The 20,410-nt window shown below is 29.2% G+C and overlaps 1 protein-coding gene across 5 annotated transcripts in view; it reads right to left on the reverse strand.

The window, feature by feature from the left end:
• The window catches only part of FER (tyrosine-protein kinase Fer), a 304,551-nt gene extending 293,927 nt beyond the window's left edge, over nt 1-10,624 (reverse strand). For all 5 annotated transcript variants that reach the window (XM_075374734.1, XM_075374737.1, XM_075374735.1 and 2 more), the window contains exon 1: nt 9,877-10,624. In XM_075374734.1, coding sequence (XP_075230849.1) covers nt 9,877-10,263 — 387 coding nt within the window. In that variant the 5' untranslated portion in view covers nt 10,264-10,624. The remainder of the gene's footprint in view (nt 1-9,876) is intronic.
• Between the last annotated feature and the right edge of the window lie 9,786 nt (nt 10,625-20,410).

The following is a 20,410-nucleotide window of genomic DNA, read 5'->3' on the forward strand; positions in this document are numbered from 1 at the left end:
CTTATGGAAGAATGTTTCCTTTTTTTGTTGCTGGTTTAATTGAAGAAAAATGGGTGACAAGATGCAATAGAGAATATTCATTGCTTACGAATACTTAAGATATCACAGTTATGCCCAGACCCAGAATGCCTTCAAAAAAAAAGTACAATATGGATGCACCAAGTCCGTCCTCAATCAAACGGCTGTACGATAAGTTCATACACACAGCGAATGTGGCAGAAAAGTTCTAACACCAGAAAAGTTGATGGACGTGCAAGCTGAAACATATTCTGTTAGTCTCAATAAGTCTATGCTACGCCTATCTAGTCAGTCTGGTGTCTCTGTTGGAAGTGCCCACACGGGACGCACAAGTGTTTAAAGATGCATTCGTATACAATTCGTGTTGTTCACGAGTTGGTACCTGCAGATACTGAAAAAGTATAGCTTTATGTTAGCGGTTCATGTGATCTGTAACGCCAGACGGGGAAGAACCCGATGACTGGTTTCGGTCTCACGAGGCATGGATGGATACTTCAACGCACAGAATTCACATATTTGGTGTACAAAAAATCCACATTAGCTGCACGAGTCTCCCCTGTATTTGATGTGCAATTTCACGTAGACGAATCTTCATGACAATCTTCCATGGCGCAGTGAACAGAGAATCCTACATACAGAAAGAGCAACAATTTGTAAACAATATACCTGCAGACCGACTAGAGTAGCCCACCGGACTGGTCTAGTGGTGAACTCGTCATCACAAATTAACCGATTTCGAAGGGCAACAAATCCTTTTATACGGATTTGAATACTAGATCGTAGATACCGGTGTTCTTTAGCGGTTGGATTTAACCACGTACCTCAGACTGTGCAAGACTACATTTACATTCATACATATCATCCTCTGAAGTAATATTTTATGGTGGTTTCAGAGGCTAACAGAAAAAAAGAGACTGGTTAGAGTACACGAGGTTTTAGCAGGGCATTGCTACGGTTGATACAGACAGTTATCCTATGACTTTCTTGGATCAGTGTTTTCATGGACAAGTAATTTCGAAGTAGTTGTGGCCGCTTCGGTCTCCTGATCTACCCTACTGCCTCGGTAGCGCAGTAGACAGCGCGTAAGTCCTGATCTACCCCCTCCTACTTTTTCTTGTCAGAAAACATCCTTAAGGATACTGCTTACAAAAACCATCTTCACACCGTTCCCGAATTACAGAGCGAAATTGAACGATGTGTCGCTGCAGTTCCTCAACAAACGTTACAAAATGTGTTTAAGAGCACGCGACGTCGTATTCAATTATGTGAATCGCATAATGGAGGCCACTCTCAACAACTATTTAACTTACTCATTTTCCCATACGATTGCGTCATTTTTTGAACACCCTATATTTCAAACAGCAGAAGCCGTTTGGTATAAATGTGATTGGCTAAATTCAACAATGTGTAACTGAATATACAAAAATTCACCTGGCAACAATGTTGTCCTTAGAACCAATACTTTTTTCAACCCTTTGCAAATAGTATACGATTAGATCTAAAATAAGTGAAACAATTTTTCTTAATAACAGGATCGACATTAAGTACATAAAATAAAATAAAGAATAGACTAAAAAAGGTGGTTAGTGGAAATTGTTATTAAGATAATAATAATTATTATATTTTCTGCTAAGAACACTATATTGAATACACACTATGTTGAGTACTGATTACTATTTCTTAGTTTCATTCTTTTATTATACGTTGACGCATTTCGGAATAACTCCATTGTCAAAATTTAATGTATTCCGGAGTACATTAAGTTTTGACAATGGAGTTATTTCGAAACGCGTCAATATATAATAAAAGAATGAAGCTAAGAAAAGCTAAACAGTACTCAACATATAATTGGTTAGTGGACACAATTTTTACGATAAAAGGATACACAAATTTTCTATTATATCTTAAAGGTACCCTATAATTGGCACACGCATCTTCTAATTTGCTTTTAATAAAAATACATTTATTTAATAAAATACATAATTATTTTTATATTCAATCAAATTATGTAATCAAAAACATAATTTGACATTTTTATTTAAAATCGGTCTCTACATGTTGTGCAGTCAAATAAAAATTATATTACATATCATTCAATTATAATTTTTTTTTGTCTTCAGTCATTTGACTGGTTTGATGCAGCTCTCCAAGATTCCCTATCTAGTGCTAGTCGTTTCATTTCGGTATACTCCCTACATCCTACATCCCTAACAATTTGTTTTATATATTCCAAACGTGGCCTGCCTACACAATTTTTTCCTTCTACCTGTCCCTCCAGTATTAAAGCGACTATTCCAGGATGCCTTAGTATGTGGCCTATAAGACTGTCTCTTCTTTTAACTATATTTTTCCAAATGCTTCTTTCTTCATCAATTTGCCGCAACACCTCTTCATTTGTCACGTTATCCACCCATCTGATTTTTAACATTCTCCTATAGCACCGCATTTCAAAAGCTTCTAATCTTTTCTTCTCCGATCGTCCAAGTTTCACTTCCATATAAAGCGACACTCCAAACATATACTTTCAAAAGTCTTTTCCTGACATTTAGATTAATTTATAATGTAAACAAATTATATTTCTGACTGAAGGCTCGTTTCGACTGTTCTATTCAACATTTTATATTGCTACTGCTTCGTCCATCTTTAGTAATTCTACTTCCCAAATAACAAAATTCCATAATCTTTTCTCCTCCTATTTTCACATTCAGTGGTCCATCTTTGTTATTTCTACTACATTTCTTATTTTTATTTATTTAAAATTATATAAAAATCATAGTTTTTTTAAAATCTGTTTTGAAATTTTATCCTAGAAACGGCATTTAAAATTCCTACAATAGCAGCCAATATTTCCCATTTTGAGCTATACACTGCTTTACTAAAGAATCACGAAAAAAACAGAACTTTCCTGAGCTTAGTAAATTTTCAGAAAATTAAAACAGTTCAGGTGATCTTGAATTCCTTCAGATACTCTACGAAAGGTCCCGGTGTATGCATTCATTCACGAAATTAAATAACTTGTTTTCTTTTTAATGAATCGTAATACTATCTAGAAATTGTATCCATACAAAGTTTTTCGAATATTTTTAAAATGACAGCCAATAAATCTAAAGTTTTTTACAGGAATCTAAAGGATGTTGAAATCTGTTACTACAAATGATAGAAATATATGAAATACCTCTGCGCTTTCGGATTTAAACCGTTGTTTTTTACATTGCATAAAACAATATGTAGTTAAAATTTTATCAGTCAAGTTTACTAGAAATTCAATTTTGAGAAACTGTATTTAAAAAACTTATTTTAAAAGATCTGATGTTAAAATCACATGACTTCCTTGTACGCCTTGTTCCTTTTTTTATTGTTATTATTGAATTATTAATTAATGTAAACATTTTTTTTACAATCAGAGGTTAATAATTATTAAAATATCAAAATATATATATATATATAAATTTAAAAAAAAGGAAATGAATTCGGATTCGAACCGATGTGCCTTCTCCATGAAAGATACAAATATTTCATTAATTAATATTTTACTTGGCTATAACTCAGGAACCAATGAAAATAAGTACCACTTATGATACATCGTTGAAAAGCTGTCAATGAAGGCTTATTACTGCAGTAAGGAAAAAATCCAATTTTTTTTTTTTTGGCTTTTTTGGTTCAGTCGATTGCAATCAAAATGGAAGGGGAAAACTACATGTTACAACAGTCCTGAATCCAGAATTTCAACAATCAACGGCTAATCGTTTTTCAGTTATGCGAGATAAATACGTACGTACAGACGTCACACCGGAACTAGTCATAATAGATTCAAGGATCGTCAAAATGGATATTTCCGTCGATATCTGAAAACCGAAATTTTTCGCGATCACAATATTTCCTTTACTTCGTACAAGGAAGGAAACAAATAATTGTTTTTCAGTAGGTTAATGAAGAAACTTTTATACGAGTACATACAAAAATTACATTAAAAAAAATTATAAAAACAATTAACGAATCGTATTTTTTCGAAATATTTGGAATTGTTTTGAGAAATTTAACAGTTAAATTTTTAAATACAGTCGAACCTCGAAATCGAAAATCCCGGGGGGGATTCGTTAAATAAAGGTTTTCGTTATATAGAGGTTCGTTATATTAAACGTTTTCTAAGAATTTTATGTGTTATGTCTAAATTGAGTAGATAAATGTGTCGTTTAGATAAATGAATAAAAGTTTGCACGGTATTTTTAGTGCTCTGCGTTAGTTAATGGATTTCGGGAAATTCCGCTACTTTAACGTATAGGGAGACGGTAACTGCAGAACACGTGTTTAAATCTTTTGTTAGAATTTTATTTTTAACTGGTTATAAAAGAATTTTCGTTTATCAGTTCATTAAAAATAAGCTATCATTTTTTATTGTTATCAAGAATACTTTGTGTTTGTATACAAGTACAATTTAGGTACGGAAATCAAAAGAGTAACTACCTTAAACTCACAAAGATGTTCAAAATACTAAATTTTATGTCGTTATTTAAAAGAAAAACATTTCGTAAAAATTACTGTATATTATTACAAACTATTAATGTCATGTCACGACTTCGTTAAATAGAGGTACGAATACGTTAAATAGAGGTAAATTTTTACGTAGTTTTATTAAAATGTCACGGTAGAGTAAAAGACTTCATAAAATCGAGATTTTCGTAATATCAAGGTTCGACTGTATAATGAATTTTCTTATCATACAAATTTAGTCAAATTTTGTATTCGGTCTGTTTGTCGATATCTCCCAAAACAGAAAATCGCTTAGTTAAAACCTGATTTATTAAATGCTAATCTACAGAGAAGTATATTTCAGTCCGAAGTTGGTCTACCTTTACAGTACAATGCCGACAACAGCTTATTTACAAAGCCAAAAGAAACAGGATGAAAATAGCAAATTTCAAATATACGGTCAGTTCCTTTCCCATCAAATTACTATTATTACCTGATATATTCACAAGGTAGAAAAAATATAAATGCTCCAGAATAATTACAACTATCGTGTAATTATTTAAAACCATTAGGCTACCAGTATGGAAATAATTCTCCGAGAAAATGAGACAGATTGGGAAAGCAAGAAAAACGCTGACAACGAAGTTTCTACTACAGACATTCGAAACCGCTGCATTTTAAAAAAAAAATGGCTACTCAAACGATTTAAAAATTTTCCTTCACAGCTGTTTTCATTTAAATTTATTATATAAAGAAATTAGATTAAAATCGATTTAAGTCACTTTATATTCTAATACACTAAGAATGTTCCTGTGCGATTATTTTTAACGTATTGCTACTTCAGGCTCAGATATTCTAAAATAAAAACAATTATAATTGTAACTTGCTATTTTCGGGAATGGGGGTAAAGATTTTGCAAACTTTTCTTGACAGATTATGCAGTAACAAACGTTACATTATTTGCTAAGAAATATTTTTTCTAAACTACCGAGGTAAAAAAATCGGAAAAAATTTTCAAATTTCTCCCACTCTTCGGAAAATGTTATATGAACAAAATCGATTAATTCAATTTAAAGATATTTAGCGAAAAGCAGCACAAGGAATAGATCCATCCGTAAAATGTTTGTGCTTTTTGGTCTTAATTAATGGACTCCGTACGGTGTGAATACACACCACGTATCACGTAGGAGTTGTGGATGTAAGAAGCTTTGTCCTGTTTTCTGCATGGTTCTAGTGCGATATTTTTGTCGGTGTTTGTATTTGACGAGCTGTATGTGTTGTCTCCAGTGGTTTTGTTTGTGTGGTATGCGACATCCTGTTGGTTTGTTATGACTGTATGTGCGAGCGATTCCCGTTTCTTCTGATGAAATACTTTTATAAGCAGTGCCAGGAAGGAGGAAGCCAGGGGTGGAGGTTTAGTCGGTAGTGCGCAGGTAAAATACGCCCTTGGCTATAACTGGCGGAGCCCGTTAGCAAGCCCGACACTGCTTAGGTGTCCATAAATAGGGTTCCTCCACCTCTTTATATAAAAAAAGGGTGTGAATATTGAAATCTGTCAAAAACCCGGAAAGTATATATTTTTTTTGGCTTATCACCATTCTGTCCGTTATATACAGCTACTCACATAGTCGGGAAGTAAAGGATATCTCGTTCCTAAGATACATTAAAAAAAGAATCACAAGCGTAGATAGCTAAATATTATTTACATGTAACAGCTGCATACACAACGTACAAACCAGGCATTATGTTAACAGCGTATGTTTCATCATTTTATGCGGGAGAGAAGAATTTTTAGAGGTTTAGTAGGTAAATGTAAACATAAAATTCATAAATAGTTGCTAAATACAGAATAAAAGAAGTTTCAGAATAACGGGCTAATTCATTTTCAAACTAGATTTCAAGTTCGTATTTTAAAATATTATTTCCAGTAAGCTATGATCGTAAGCGAAAATTTAGTTGAATAATACTGGTGAAGAATATTATACAATGTAATTTTGGCACAAAAAAATCGTTTTTGGGTTTACTGTATTTTTGTTTATTTAGTTATACAATATTAAACGTACAAGTTAATTAAAGTTTAAACATCAAGAAAACTAAAAAAAAAACATTTTTAATAGCATTTGTTATTATAAATAAAAAATCTGCTGTGGATACCACATGCATGACTTCCTTGTACGCCTATTAAATTACATATACACATTTTTTTTAAATTAAAAGTGCATAAAATTTTATTTCAGTAATAACTTCTGTTTTTTTTTTATACATTTTCTTTTTCTTTTTTTTATTGTGATTATCGAATATTATTTATTATAAAAACGTTTTTACAATCAGAGGTTAATAATAATTGATAAATATATACATTTAAATTTTAAAAAAAGTTAAAAAAAAAAGGAGATGAGGTCGAAATTTAACCGATGTTCCTCCCCCTTGTAAGATCCCCATATACTTCATTAATTAAACGTTTATTTGCCTATAACTCTGGAACCAATGAAAATAAGTACCACTAATGATATATCGTTGAAAACTCTCAATGAGAGCTTATTACTGTAGTTAAAAAAAAAAAAATAAAAAATCCAAATATTTTGGATTTGGGGTTTTTTTGGATACTTTTGGTCCAGTCGATTGCAATCAAAAGGGTAGACTAGACGTAAGTCCTGAATTCGAAAACTGAAATTTTGTTATGGGAGATACATACGTACAGACCTCACGTCAAAACTAGCCAAAATGGATTCAGGGATGGTCAAAATGGATATTTCCATTGAAAACTGAAAATTTTCGCGATCACAACACTTCCTTTACTTCGTACAAGGAAGTAAAAACTAAAACATAAAAACAAAAACGATAACAGTATCGATCGCCGTTCCCACCAAAATAATTTTCCTTGGCAAGAACTATTTTTTACATACTGGGAAAAGGACGCAAGATTAAATTTTCAAAAAAATATGTTACAGCACATCTTCCACAGCCATAACAATTGTACGTAAATCACGAAAAACTGACGGATATACAACGGAACAACGCTCGTGTAAAATGAAAGACCCTTTTTTTTGTCAAAGGTATTCTTTCCAAGTTTTCTCCAGCATCTAATATGGGTATCCTAACTTAATTAAAACAAACATAAAAATTATTTAAATGTATGTGAAGTATGGTCGTCTAGTTCTAGAGAATGTGCAATCACAAAATCGATATGTATTGTTTTAATACCTTTTTAATTACTTACTTTATTATTAATGAGTAATACAAATATTTTTTCTTTCTTTTATCTGTTTAAAGAAGAAAACAAATTAAAGAAAAGAAAGCGGTAATTTTTTAGTACACTTAACATTACTGTAATATTTTATAGATATTGAAAATTTTACTTAATTATAAATGAAAATATGACGCCTAAAGCGTCGTCAATTAATAAATAAAAGATTCTGATTTTACGAAACCTAATTAGCAATTACAGTAAGTCTATGTATCGAATTTTTTTTTAATCGACTTTTAAAGAATTTATAAACTAGACCTCGTTAAACTAAGTAAAAAAAAAAAAAAAAAAACAATAATTAATGGCAAATTTAATGTACTTTCATATTTTTTTTTGGAAATGTTAACAAATACATTAATAACTCGTATAAATATTTTGTTATAAAGGACGGGGAGAAATAGCCGCTGTAATAACGTAAGATATGTTTATTTTGATAATAAAAACAGAGTAGAAAAATAAATACACCAACATAAATTACAATAATTTTTTGGGTACTTACATATTAACGCCACCGCAGCTACAGCTTTATTTAAAAACAAAGCAGTCAATCGGATTTCGGTGGAAAATGGGCCAATATAGAGTTTAACATAGATTCAAAACAGTCTCTTTATTAATTTTAATAAATGGTTATTTTTATTTTAGTAATTATTGCAATTATTTTATTATTTAAATAACAATAATTACTGAATTTATTAAATTTATACTCAAAAAATTACGGTGTTAATCAGTCAAGGTTGGCGAGCGTAGGCTTAGTTTGGTTAAATTATATTTATAAAATAAATAAAAATAACCATTTATTAAAATAAATACTCAAAAAATTACAGTGTTAATTAGTCAAGGTTAGCGAGCGTAGGTTAAGTTTGGTTAAATTATATTTATAAAATAAATAAATATAAATAACCATTTCTTAAAATTAATAAAGAGACTCAATAAAATAAATAAATACTCAATTTTAAATAAAGCTGTAGCTGCGGTGGCGTTAATACGTAAGTACCAATTTTAGTTAAATTAGGGGCACCCATATCAGGGGAAATAGAGAAAACTTGGTACGAATACATTTGGCAAAAAAGGCGCTTTACATGAGCGTTCCGTTGTGGATCCTTCGAATATTTCGGCGTCAGGCTAGTGTTCTCTATTTGCCAATAAATCGGTAATATGGTATAACTTTGTCGTACAGTATATAGCGAAATTTCGATGTATTTTCTACGATGGTTACAACTGCTTAGGATTGTAAAAATGAACAAATAATAAAGAAAAACAGTGCTCTTAACCCAACAAAATCTATAAAGCCGGCAATTGAGCTCTAGTAATTAACAATTTTACATTTAGTAATAACTTTTCAACATATACTGTGTAATTTACAAGTAGGTACAGTACTACAATATGCGTAGGATAATAGAGCCTTATCATTTCTAAGAAATTGACATAAATTAGATAACGTCTACATAATATCACCAACTGTAGATTAAGGAAAAAAAATATTTTTTTAATTTATTTTTTTAGCCACACACGTTACATTAAAGTGAGAAACCCATAAATAACAATATATCAGGAAACATAAATTTTTTTGTACTTTAATCACGGTAATTTGCATATAAACGACAAAACAAACCACTATAAAAAATTATATTTAAGGAAAAAATTCCATAACGGTTATAGGCAAAATACATAAAAATTATTTTAAAAAATCAGAATTCAACATTTAAGAAATCAAAATAAATTACCCGATACGAAACAAACGAACGTTTTAGTGTTAAAAATAAACAAATAATTCTGAAAAGTACCGTTTTATTATAAATAATGACATTTGGTTAAGAGTAAATTTGTAGACAAAATAAGTATAGTAAAAAAGATAAACATCTTGAAGGCGGTTTTGTTACACAGTACTAAACCGAATGAACTCGTGCTGTAAGAACGTATTACATCCATCGCTGCTCTTCATGTATGTAATATGTTTGTGCTAGATCAAAAGCAAATAAAAACAATGACAATATAATCTTCAACTCTAGCTGTTAAAAATAAAAGAAATCAGAATGATAACAAAACGAACAAATGAATACGAAATCAGGTACTTAAACACTATTAATAATTTAAATTAACTAGATGAAAATAAGTAAGCTACGATTTTTTCAAATACTTACAGTATTAAACTGCTGGGAGATTCTATTGTGCTCCTCTTGGTACTGTTTTCTTGCTTTTCGTTTTTCAGTACAAAGAGCATTTAGCCTATCCAAAGTTTCTTTTTCTACAAGATCTGCATTAGATTTAACTAATTTTCCAGCATTTTCAAGTTCTTCCATCATCCCTTTCCACGCCTGAGCGACTAAACTTCCCGCGAGTTCATCGGCTCTATCAATTTTTTGACCCTGGACTGCAACAGTCGTCAGAGCCATAGCGTAATCCCTATCACATTTTATTTTATTTGTAATACATCTCCGCATCGTTTCCAATAAACGGAGTTCTGCATCTTGTCTGCTAAGCAAAGCCTCGTGTGCGGCTCGGCCTTGTAAGTTTGTTGAAAACCCCATGTGGTCAAAATAAATTTTTACCTTTTTTTAAAACAAAAAAAAAACACGAAATATTTCATTCGATTAGATTACATATCACATTGTGTTGCATATACATTATCCCAACAAAAATAATATAAAATCCTATTTAACAAAACCCTTCGATCACATAAACCCTTCACAAAAAAATGATAATTTTAATAAAGAATGAATGCCGCATATACAATTGATATGTAATTTATATATCACTGACACTCGTACACAAACTAGTCACACCACTCGACCGGCAACAGCGACCAGATATACACCACACCAGTGACAGCAACTAACGAAGTAATACAACTGCTGGTTCCATGTTTATACTCTTACAGGTTAGCCAACGTACTGCAACAACCAGTCATCCCTATAACACTGCTTATGCCCCGCGTAGTTAAACCACTTCAAATTCATTACATTGGCAGAATTAGTTACTTTCAATTCACTAAAATAACGTTAGAATGCGTTACTGCCCGAATAAACAAAAATGTTATTTTCTTTGTGCATGTTGCTGTATTTTTCTTCTAACTTTTCCTTTAGCTGTAAAAAAATCTGGCTAATTTTATTTATAATAAAAATCAAAATACTTAACAGGTGTAATTATTTAATTTCTACATACATTAAAAAAAAGGGATTACGTATCTTTTCTCTGCTATTATTTTCGGTTATCGTAATTTTGTTTATACTAGAACACGTTACTTAAAAGTACCCATTCCTAAAAAAAAAATGTCTTATAATAGTGGTCTATTGGTGTAAGTGCCCTGATCATGCAAAGACGACTGTACAGTTGTTAATAGGAATTGTCAAAATGAATTTATTTTTAAAATTATTTATTTAATCCAACTTAAATTCTATTTTAATAATGCCTACACTATATTTCAATGTTTGTTTTACACCGTGAAAAAATATTACTTCGAAAGGGGACGCTAACTTTTTGTTTAACAGGAAAAACGTTTCAAATTACAAAAATTAATTCTTAAAACTGAAAAGAAAAAAAAATGTTTTTGAATTTCTTATTATGATATTCTCACCCATGTTTAATAATTTAATGATTCTACTTAATACGTAATCTAACATTATCAGAACTAAATTTTTTTACTAAATGGGATTGATCTTATTGGGCATTGTGAAGCCATTGTTACAACTTTGGTAGTCATTTATTTGACACTAGAAAGCAATACCATTTATATACAAAGGTGTACAATTCTTGGTGTTATTAATTTATATATAAAATAAGTTTGTGGTTCTATTAAGGAAATTCTATTTTAGAGAATGTAAGATAAACTAATTTTAATAATTTTCTATCAGTACAGATCAGAAAGAAAATTACAGTTACTATAATTTCTGCAAGTAATTTTAACTTTTTCAAAAACTTTTACTAAATTCAAAATTGGTTAAATATTGTACTTTCCTTTACAACATAAAAATAATTATATATATATATATATATATATATATATATATATATATATATATATATAATTAATTTAATTGACACATGTGTCCAGAATCATTTTTTGAATACCAAAATTACATCCTAAAATTATCATTAAAAGTGTATTTGATAAAAATAATAATGCTATTTTTATGAAAAAAAAAAGATAATTGTATATCCTATCCATTTACCTACTGTTTTATGTTGCATTCGCAGCTGTTAGTTCTTAGACAAAAATTAGAATAACAAAATAATGCACAATGAATCATATGCATTATTGATACTTAACATTTAAATTAAAATTATGTTAAGTCACTTAAAAAAATGACAAATTATATAAAAATAAGGGACCAGTTAAAAGAAGAAAAAACTATGAAACAAAATCAATTGTAAACCAGTTATCAATGAAAAGTCGAGTAAGACTTTTCCAAATGAACAATCTTATTATACTATTGTTACTGTTCTCTCAATTATTAATTCATTTTTAACGTAATTATTATCTCTGTTTTATGTTTTAACTTCTACTTAACTCAGATTATTACATATTACAAGTTTCATTTACATATAAAATCAAGATGTAGATTTTATATACATATATTCTATATATATATTATATTATATTATATATATATATATATAAATATATCATATTTAATATATATCATTAATTAGTTGAGTAATATCATTATTGTATATTAAGATTACATACATCTTAAGCGATTATTTTATGTTTTAAAGTTCCCTTAGGTCATGTGACTAATCAAATCAAGTAATTATATATGTTAACCATAATTTATAGTCTTATATTAAGTTATAACCCTCCTTTTTCAGTATCTGTTACTATTAATAAGTTGCACATTTATCTAATTTATTTTTTATTTTTTTTAAATCTGCAGGTGGCACAAATGAGTTTATTTTAATAAATCTCTATTTGGGTCCTACATATACTAAATTAATATAATTTATTTTGTGTTTGTGGTTTTATGGTATATTTTTTCAGTTTTAAAAAGTTACGTTTATCTAGCATTTCAGGGTCTTACACTTGATTTACAAAATTGATATTTATGTTTTATACACTTTAGTAAACCTTACATTAGTGCATTTAAAAAAACTTGACAGATCACACTGTTATTGCATAACAATTATTACAAAATTTTAATTTTGGTGATCATTTTGCAATGAACCCAGTGGCTGATTTTAGCCATTTGTATATTTTTATAATCCTCTAACAATGCTTAATCCGAACTCGAGATCAAAATCTAAGACGGAAGAAGTATTCTACATATACATATTGAATTCAATAACAAACTGTTTGTTAGTTGATAATTTTAAAAAAGTTTACAATGTAATTGTAATCACAAAATTTTAGTTGAAAAGTAGTGTAAAAATAAAACTTAAAGCGGTTTAACTACAGTTTGAACTTTTGTATACTAAGTCCCTTATTGGTTTTTTCTAATCCAAGTGGGAGCACTTTATATTCTAGTCTTGTATACGTATATATAGACACACTCAAACAGATATATAAAAGCTAAAATCTTTGTGTGTGTGTGTGTATATATATATATAATTTTTTTCCCCTGAGCCACTATTTTTTTGTTTTGTAGAAATTTGTAATCTGAAGATATATTACATCCTACATTCCAAGTTATCTGTTTTATGTATTTTAATTCTCTATAGTATTTTTGTATGGGATTTTTTATCACATTTAAATCTTATTGTTATGCAGTATGTTTAAAGAAAATAGAAATAACCTCTAAAAATATCTGTAGAATGAATACATTCACTAAAAGTAAAAAAATAACATCACTTTTCTTCTCAGAAGTATAACACGTACTAATCCAACTATTTATTATATTAAAATACTGAACAAAGCGTGGCTTAATTTTTTTTTATTACACAATTTTATGACAATTATTATTTATATTTCTTATAATAAAAAGGAATTTGGTGAAAAATAATCTAAATAACAGTAACTGTTATTTTTTTATTAACAAGTAATAGCTGTCTTTTTATCAATAATATAATTAAAGAATAACAATAGCAAATATGAATTGCTTATAGATTAAAAGTACAATAGAGAAACATCTGTTGTATACAGTCTAAACACTGGATATTCCTTATATAATCCATTTTGCATAAAAATATCAGAAACATTTGACTGATTAGTAAAAAATTTCTATACAATGATACATTATTGCAAAGATTTGTTGTAGCTCTGTATTATATAGAGTTGAGCACACACAATATGTTGAATGCAAATTAACAAACAATTCATTCTTAATAATTTACTTCTTAACAAATTCTACACAAGAGTTAATAAAGGATTCTCAATAAATAAAATAATACAGATTTATGATTTTATTAAATAAATATTTATTAATTACTACTAAAACTGTGAAAACTTAACTTTGTAATAATGAAGAAATTTGCTTGTAGATAACTTACACATTATTTATTTTAATAATTTTGTCATTACATTACAATTAGGTTCAAGTTTAATATTACTGGTCAAGAATCCTTTTAATCTAATTTTTTTTGCTAAGCATGTTTTAACATAAAATAATGGATGTACGATGTGTTATCAATAGATGGATGGTAACAGATGGACAACTGCTCCATTTGATAGTAACAAAATAATGCAAACAAAATTGCTAATTGAACATTTTTTACTGTACAGCTTTCAATTTTTGTGTTGAATTTTGCTACCATATTTATGTGCAAGACACTTGATGGAAATACATGATTATTATAAAATATAAACTTTCATAATAATCATTGAACCAAACATATAATAAACAATTTTAAAATGGTTATTTCAAAATTTTTTAGCTATCTTTGGAACTTTTCTCAGTGACTAATTGTGTTTTCACAATATTTATCAGCTGATTATTTTCTTTCATTACAGCATATTAGGAATGTAGTAAAAAAAATGTACAATTCAAATTGTCTGTTCAGCTAATTTTGTTTTTTGTATGTTTATATTTTTCATTACGTTACAGTGAGTTAAGATATAGTTTTTTTCTGTATATTATGAAGTAAATCAAGGTTGTTAAGAGATTTATATCCATTAGATGGCTGGTAAATGTTGCTATGGAGGGCAGGGGCTTTCAACTGTACATTGTAGCTTCATCCCATTTTACTAATGTAGGACCATTGTGGATTCATAGCTTCAATTTACATATTCCAGTGACATTATGTTTCTTTGGTGATTGTGTTCCATATGTAATTGTTATTGATTATTGTTCTGAAGGCCACACTCAGATTTTTTTTAATTTATGAGCTATGTTCTTGTTTATGTAAATTAATGAGGGATTTATTTTATATAAGAGCGAGTCTGTCAGTATATTAGATGTTTTACAGTGTTGAATTCTATTTTATTTTTAAGAACAGCAAGTATTTCTGTGGCTGAGAATTAGTATACAGGCTTGTTGTGTAAAATGGAGCTAATGTTAAGTTATGTTTTTTACTTTATTTCAGAGGTCTTTTTGTTTTTGTGTTTAAGCACTTTCTAATGGCTTATCCACATGCATTTTTAGTGATTTACATCAGGGTGTATGTAATGTTGAATTTGTGATTTGTTGAATAGGTTTGAAAGGTCCTTGCATTACATAAAATAAGTTTGTATTAATAATATCTTCAACTGGGGTTTAAAATTTGTTGACATGTAACAAATCTTTGTTAATTCAAATTGGATCACAAAAAACTAAATTCAACTTAATTGAATTTCTGATCAACATTCACATACTGATTGGAGTTTCAGGTAATTTTTATCTAAATCATCAAGACTAATAAGTTTATTGTGAGATCAGTTATTAATTGAAGAATGTGGCCTAACAAAGATATTCAAGTATGTTACATTTTTACTAATGTTGAGTATTCTGTAGAATAGTAATAAAAAATACCTATTTTAAAGACCATTTAGGTTATTTATATCATTTTTTTTTTTAAATTGGTCTGTCAAATCCATTTTTCTCAACTTATATCTTTGTTGAACAAAGATTTAAGTTACATCGGGGAAAACAGCATAATGTTGATTCCTTTTGTCTGTTCATAGTAAATAATTCTGCATAAAAGATATATACCTTGCTAGTTTATAGCACTCTTTATTTTGGTTAGGCAAGTAGGTAACCTTATAAATGTTGACATCAGCAATGGAATAAATATTTATGTGCTGACTTAGAATTGGCCAGTTCTTTACGCTAAACTACAATTGACTTCTTGATAATATCGTACTGTTAACATAGATCTTTGTTAGTTTGTTCCCTTTAATTGTTTTTTTTATTTTTTACTGACAGATATGAAACGTTTTGCCTATCAGTAGGTGCTAAATAAAATATGTCTGATAGATTACATAAGATACATCTGTCATCATTTAAAATCAACTGGTTGATTTTAGTTACAAAGGTCTAATTAATTTGAAACAAATGTTTTCAAATTGTCTTACTTTTGCTTCTTTTAATGTTGGATTTTGTGAGGCATTAGCCATTTAGTACTTCAAGCAATACCGCACAGTTAGCAAATCCTTGAACAGGTCTATAAACTACCACTCCATTACCAATCATCATGTGATTGGTACTTACAATATGAATCTTTTAAATTTTTGTAAATGACTGTTTTTCACAAACCCATTTTTCATACTGTCATGTTCTGAATTTTATGCTTTTTTTTTGTAATTCTCTGTTTATTTGAGCTTAAGAAAACATTTTTTACCTGCAAGCAAATAATTTTTTAAAGGTTTAAAGCACTTTTATAATATAAACTGGAAATAAAAAAACAATTTTTCAATTTCATTCTTTCAAGGAATGTTAAAAGGGAATACATTCTCATAGATTATTATACTTGGCAACAGTACTTAATTATTTTCTTTTCATGTTAATCATATCCAAAGGAATTAGAAAATTCATGTTTATCTTATTTTTTCCTTGTATTTAATTTTTTATTTTAAGAGTTTCAATATCTTAATAATTTAGTGGTTCTTTGATGTTAAAATTAATAAACATTTTCATAATTAATGATAAGTATAAGTTTTCTTGGGTGTAGATTAATGAACAATAATTTTAAGGATGGTTAAAAGGAAATAAAAGTTTTTCCATATATTGGAGCCTCATATATTTCACACCTAAAATTTTAAATACAAAACAACTGAATTAAAAAAATATACATAAATTATAAAATCTACTTTCTACCTTTTAAGGGACATTTGGGGTAAGTTTTCAAACAATTTTAGAATTACCAGAGTTGAATTTAATCTTCTATTCCCAAATTTAAGATTATATATGAAGACTAGGGGGAAAACAACTTTAATCCCATTTAACCCTCATAAGGAGGGGAGGGTACATTAAGGAAATTAATACCATTCTTAAGTATTACTGGACCTCATAAATTACATCTCTGTGATAATGAAACACTGATAAAGTTCAGCATTTCATCTCAAAAAGAGCAAGTTGCACTATTTTTGAACAGCTGGGTTTACATTCCTTTTCAGACTTCTAAGGGTGAATGTGGAAAATGTCCTCTTAAGAGTAACTTACAAGGTGTGGCAGAAGTAATGACAGATTTAAAAAAACTTTTATTTTACTTTTATACAATGATGTTAACATTAAAATAATTCCCTTGGACAGGTATACATTGGCAGAGGTGTTGTTAACTTACTTTGTAAAGCTTCAACTCAAATTGCTGTCAGCTCCTTGGTTACACTCTTTTGGATGTTTCGACAGTACTAAAATGATGGTCTTTCAAGTAAATGGGTTTTGAGGCTGAGGAACACAAAAAAGTCACAAGGACTATCAGGTGAATAGGAGGGCTGAGAAACCACTGGAATCTCTTTTTTCATCAAAAAGTGGTTGATGGAGATGGCCGCGTGACAGGGGGCATTGTCATGGTGGAGCAACAAAGTCTTCAAAATGTATGGTCTGACATGAAGCGTCCTTTTTCTGAGCCTTTCAAGGACTTCTTTACAAAAAAAATTGATTGACAGTTTGTTCTCAAGGGGCAAATTCTATGTAAACAATCCCTGTCAAAAAAAGAATCATCAGGATTTGCTCATTCAAGCTTTCTTTGGTCAAGGATAAGTGTCAGTGTGCTGAAACTTGACTTTGATATTTTGTTTCTGGACACATACTTGAAAATCCACGATTCATCACCAGTGACCACACAACTGAAGAAACTTGAGTCATTTTTGATTCTGTCAAGAAGATCAAGGCACAAATTCTTCTGATTGCCTTTATGTTCAATGGAAAGATTTTTTGGCACTCATCCCCAAATCTTGAATCAAAATCTTATGAAGGGTAAAATGATTCACATACTGCTCATCAATCTCAATATTAATCGAGAGTCTGAATTCACAATAGTCCTAACTCTTTCTTCAGTTTTCGATATTAAGACCTCCCTGAGCACGGTTTGTCTTCCATTGCTTTCTGGCCCTCCAAAAATCCTTTAAGCCACCAAAAAACTTGTGCTCTTGATAGGAATATTCCTCAAACTTGTTGAGATTTTTGTAGGTCAAACAAGTTTAAAAAAAATTTGATGGCACACCGTTGGTCCAAATTTCACTGTTGCATTTCTATAACGAACTATAAAAACACAACTTTTATCATCACATGCTCTAGGGTCGTGTAGTTATAATATAAGGTTGAAATTCTGACTGAGGATCTGGGAGAGCTTTACACACAAGCTGACAAGAGAGAGCTGCATCATTGCCAGATCGCTTCCACTGTTGCCATTTTCATTCATTTTCTGCCATCTTCATATCTAAGGGAAACGGGTGCTAACTTCAATTTTTTTTAGCTGTTCAGATCTTGGCTTCCTCTTTCAACCTTCATTTTCTTTACTGCTTTAGAGGGTTGCTACTCAAAATAATTTTTGCTTGATTTTCTTATGATTTTTTTTTAATAACTGTGCCAAATTTCAGCTAACTGGAAAGTAAGAAAACTGGTGATGAGTGATTCTGTGAGGACTTATTCTAATTTAAACCCTTTTTATCTCCTTAGGGATGAGTGAAAAGATCCTACATAGTGATAGTTTACTTCTTAAAGGAACATGATAATTCCTTATTACTGCTGCAATATTATAATATAATTATACGTAGACTTGTCATTAGGATATTCAAACCAATATACAAAACTTAAATAAAAAAAAAGAATTACGAATTTAACCACTCCACAGAGATTACATTTGATGTATTTTAGAATTTTTTTTTTATCAAGATGCTAGTGTCTTTTGTGTTTCTTGAACCCAGCTTTTATCCGAAGGACAAGATTTTTTTTCTAGAATTCCCTGTTTAAAATAAAATAACTTTTTTTTTGTAAAAAGGTAATTTGATGAAACGCATTAAAAAATGAAATAATTTACTTATCAATTTTTTTAAGCATCAAATTAGGTCATTTGTGGGGTGTTTTGCTTTAATTTGATGCAACTTTGAAAAAAACTAAAAATAAAATTTGAAATAAAAAAATCCAGCAGTTTTAACGATAATTTATAAATTGAGTTTGTATTAATTTACAATCATGTTTAACAGGTTAATACTAAGCTTTATAAATACAGTAATATTACATAATTTAAATCTAGTTATACAAAATATTAGTAGTAATATTAAAAATTTAACTTATCTTATTAAATGATGTCTAATTTTAAGTTATAAATATAAAATTGGCATTTAACATCAAATATGTACTTTTTTATGTTAAATTTAAAACTGTCTGAAACTTCAAAGAGATATATAGAATAAAGTGATTTTTAATTTTGTAACAACAGAATTTGTGCAAATTGTTAAAACTTTACAAAAAAAAAAAAAAAAAAAAAAATGGCAAAATAATTTTTATCTACAGAATTCCTCTGTTAAAAATATGATTTCCTTCTGAAATAAAAAAAAAAATTATTTATTCTTTCTGGGTAACTTTTACGAGTCACTTCTAAAAGTGACCAGTCACTTTTTAGGAATAAAGCATTCCGTTTTAATTTATTTAAGAAAGTGAGCAGTGAAGTGGTTCCCCACTGCCTTCGTCACAAACTTGAATATATTATTGCTTTTCAGAATACCATCTGACAGAAATGCAGATAATATTAAGACCTACAAATGACATCTTCACTCCACAGACCACAAGTCCTGACATCATTACTATTACTTAACTAGTGCTCTTGACCTCTTGCACAGCCAGAAAAAAGATGGTATCAAGTAACAATTCAGCAGCTCTCATTGAAAAGTGTTAAAATAATTTAATAAAGATAATCTTACAATATGAAGTTTTTCTTGTTGTCTTTCTTTTTCTTAGTGTTATCCTAATTTTTGTTTTTTACAAGGTCATAAAAGATCTATTTAAAAAAGTATCTGACCTTAGTTTTTTCTAGCTTGTTTTCCCAAAAGTTTTTGGATCTGAATAGCAAAACTCTTGTAGTGCATCTACGACTTTTCATACCTTTGTAGAATTTTTACTCTGTGTGCAATGATGGAACATATATTACTGTGCAACTGACAAGTGCTTGATTTACAACTGACCAATTTGCAACCAGTTTGTAAAAACTAAATGGGTCATTTCAGCAGAAATCTACTGCAAAATTAACTAATTTGTTAGTTTCCTACTAAAATAAAGAAACATAAATATATAAACATTGACACTGACTTGATTATTTGAGCGTTGTAAATTTATATTAAACAAAAATAAATAATTTAATTAAAACTTATAAAAAAGTGATAAATTA

This window comes from Lycorma delicatula, chromosome 9, assembly GCF_047948215.1.
Source record: "Lycorma delicatula isolate Av1 chromosome 9, ASM4794821v1, whole genome shotgun sequence".
Taxonomy (NCBI): Eukaryota; Metazoa; Arthropoda; class Insecta; order Hemiptera; family Fulgoridae; genus Lycorma; species Lycorma delicatula.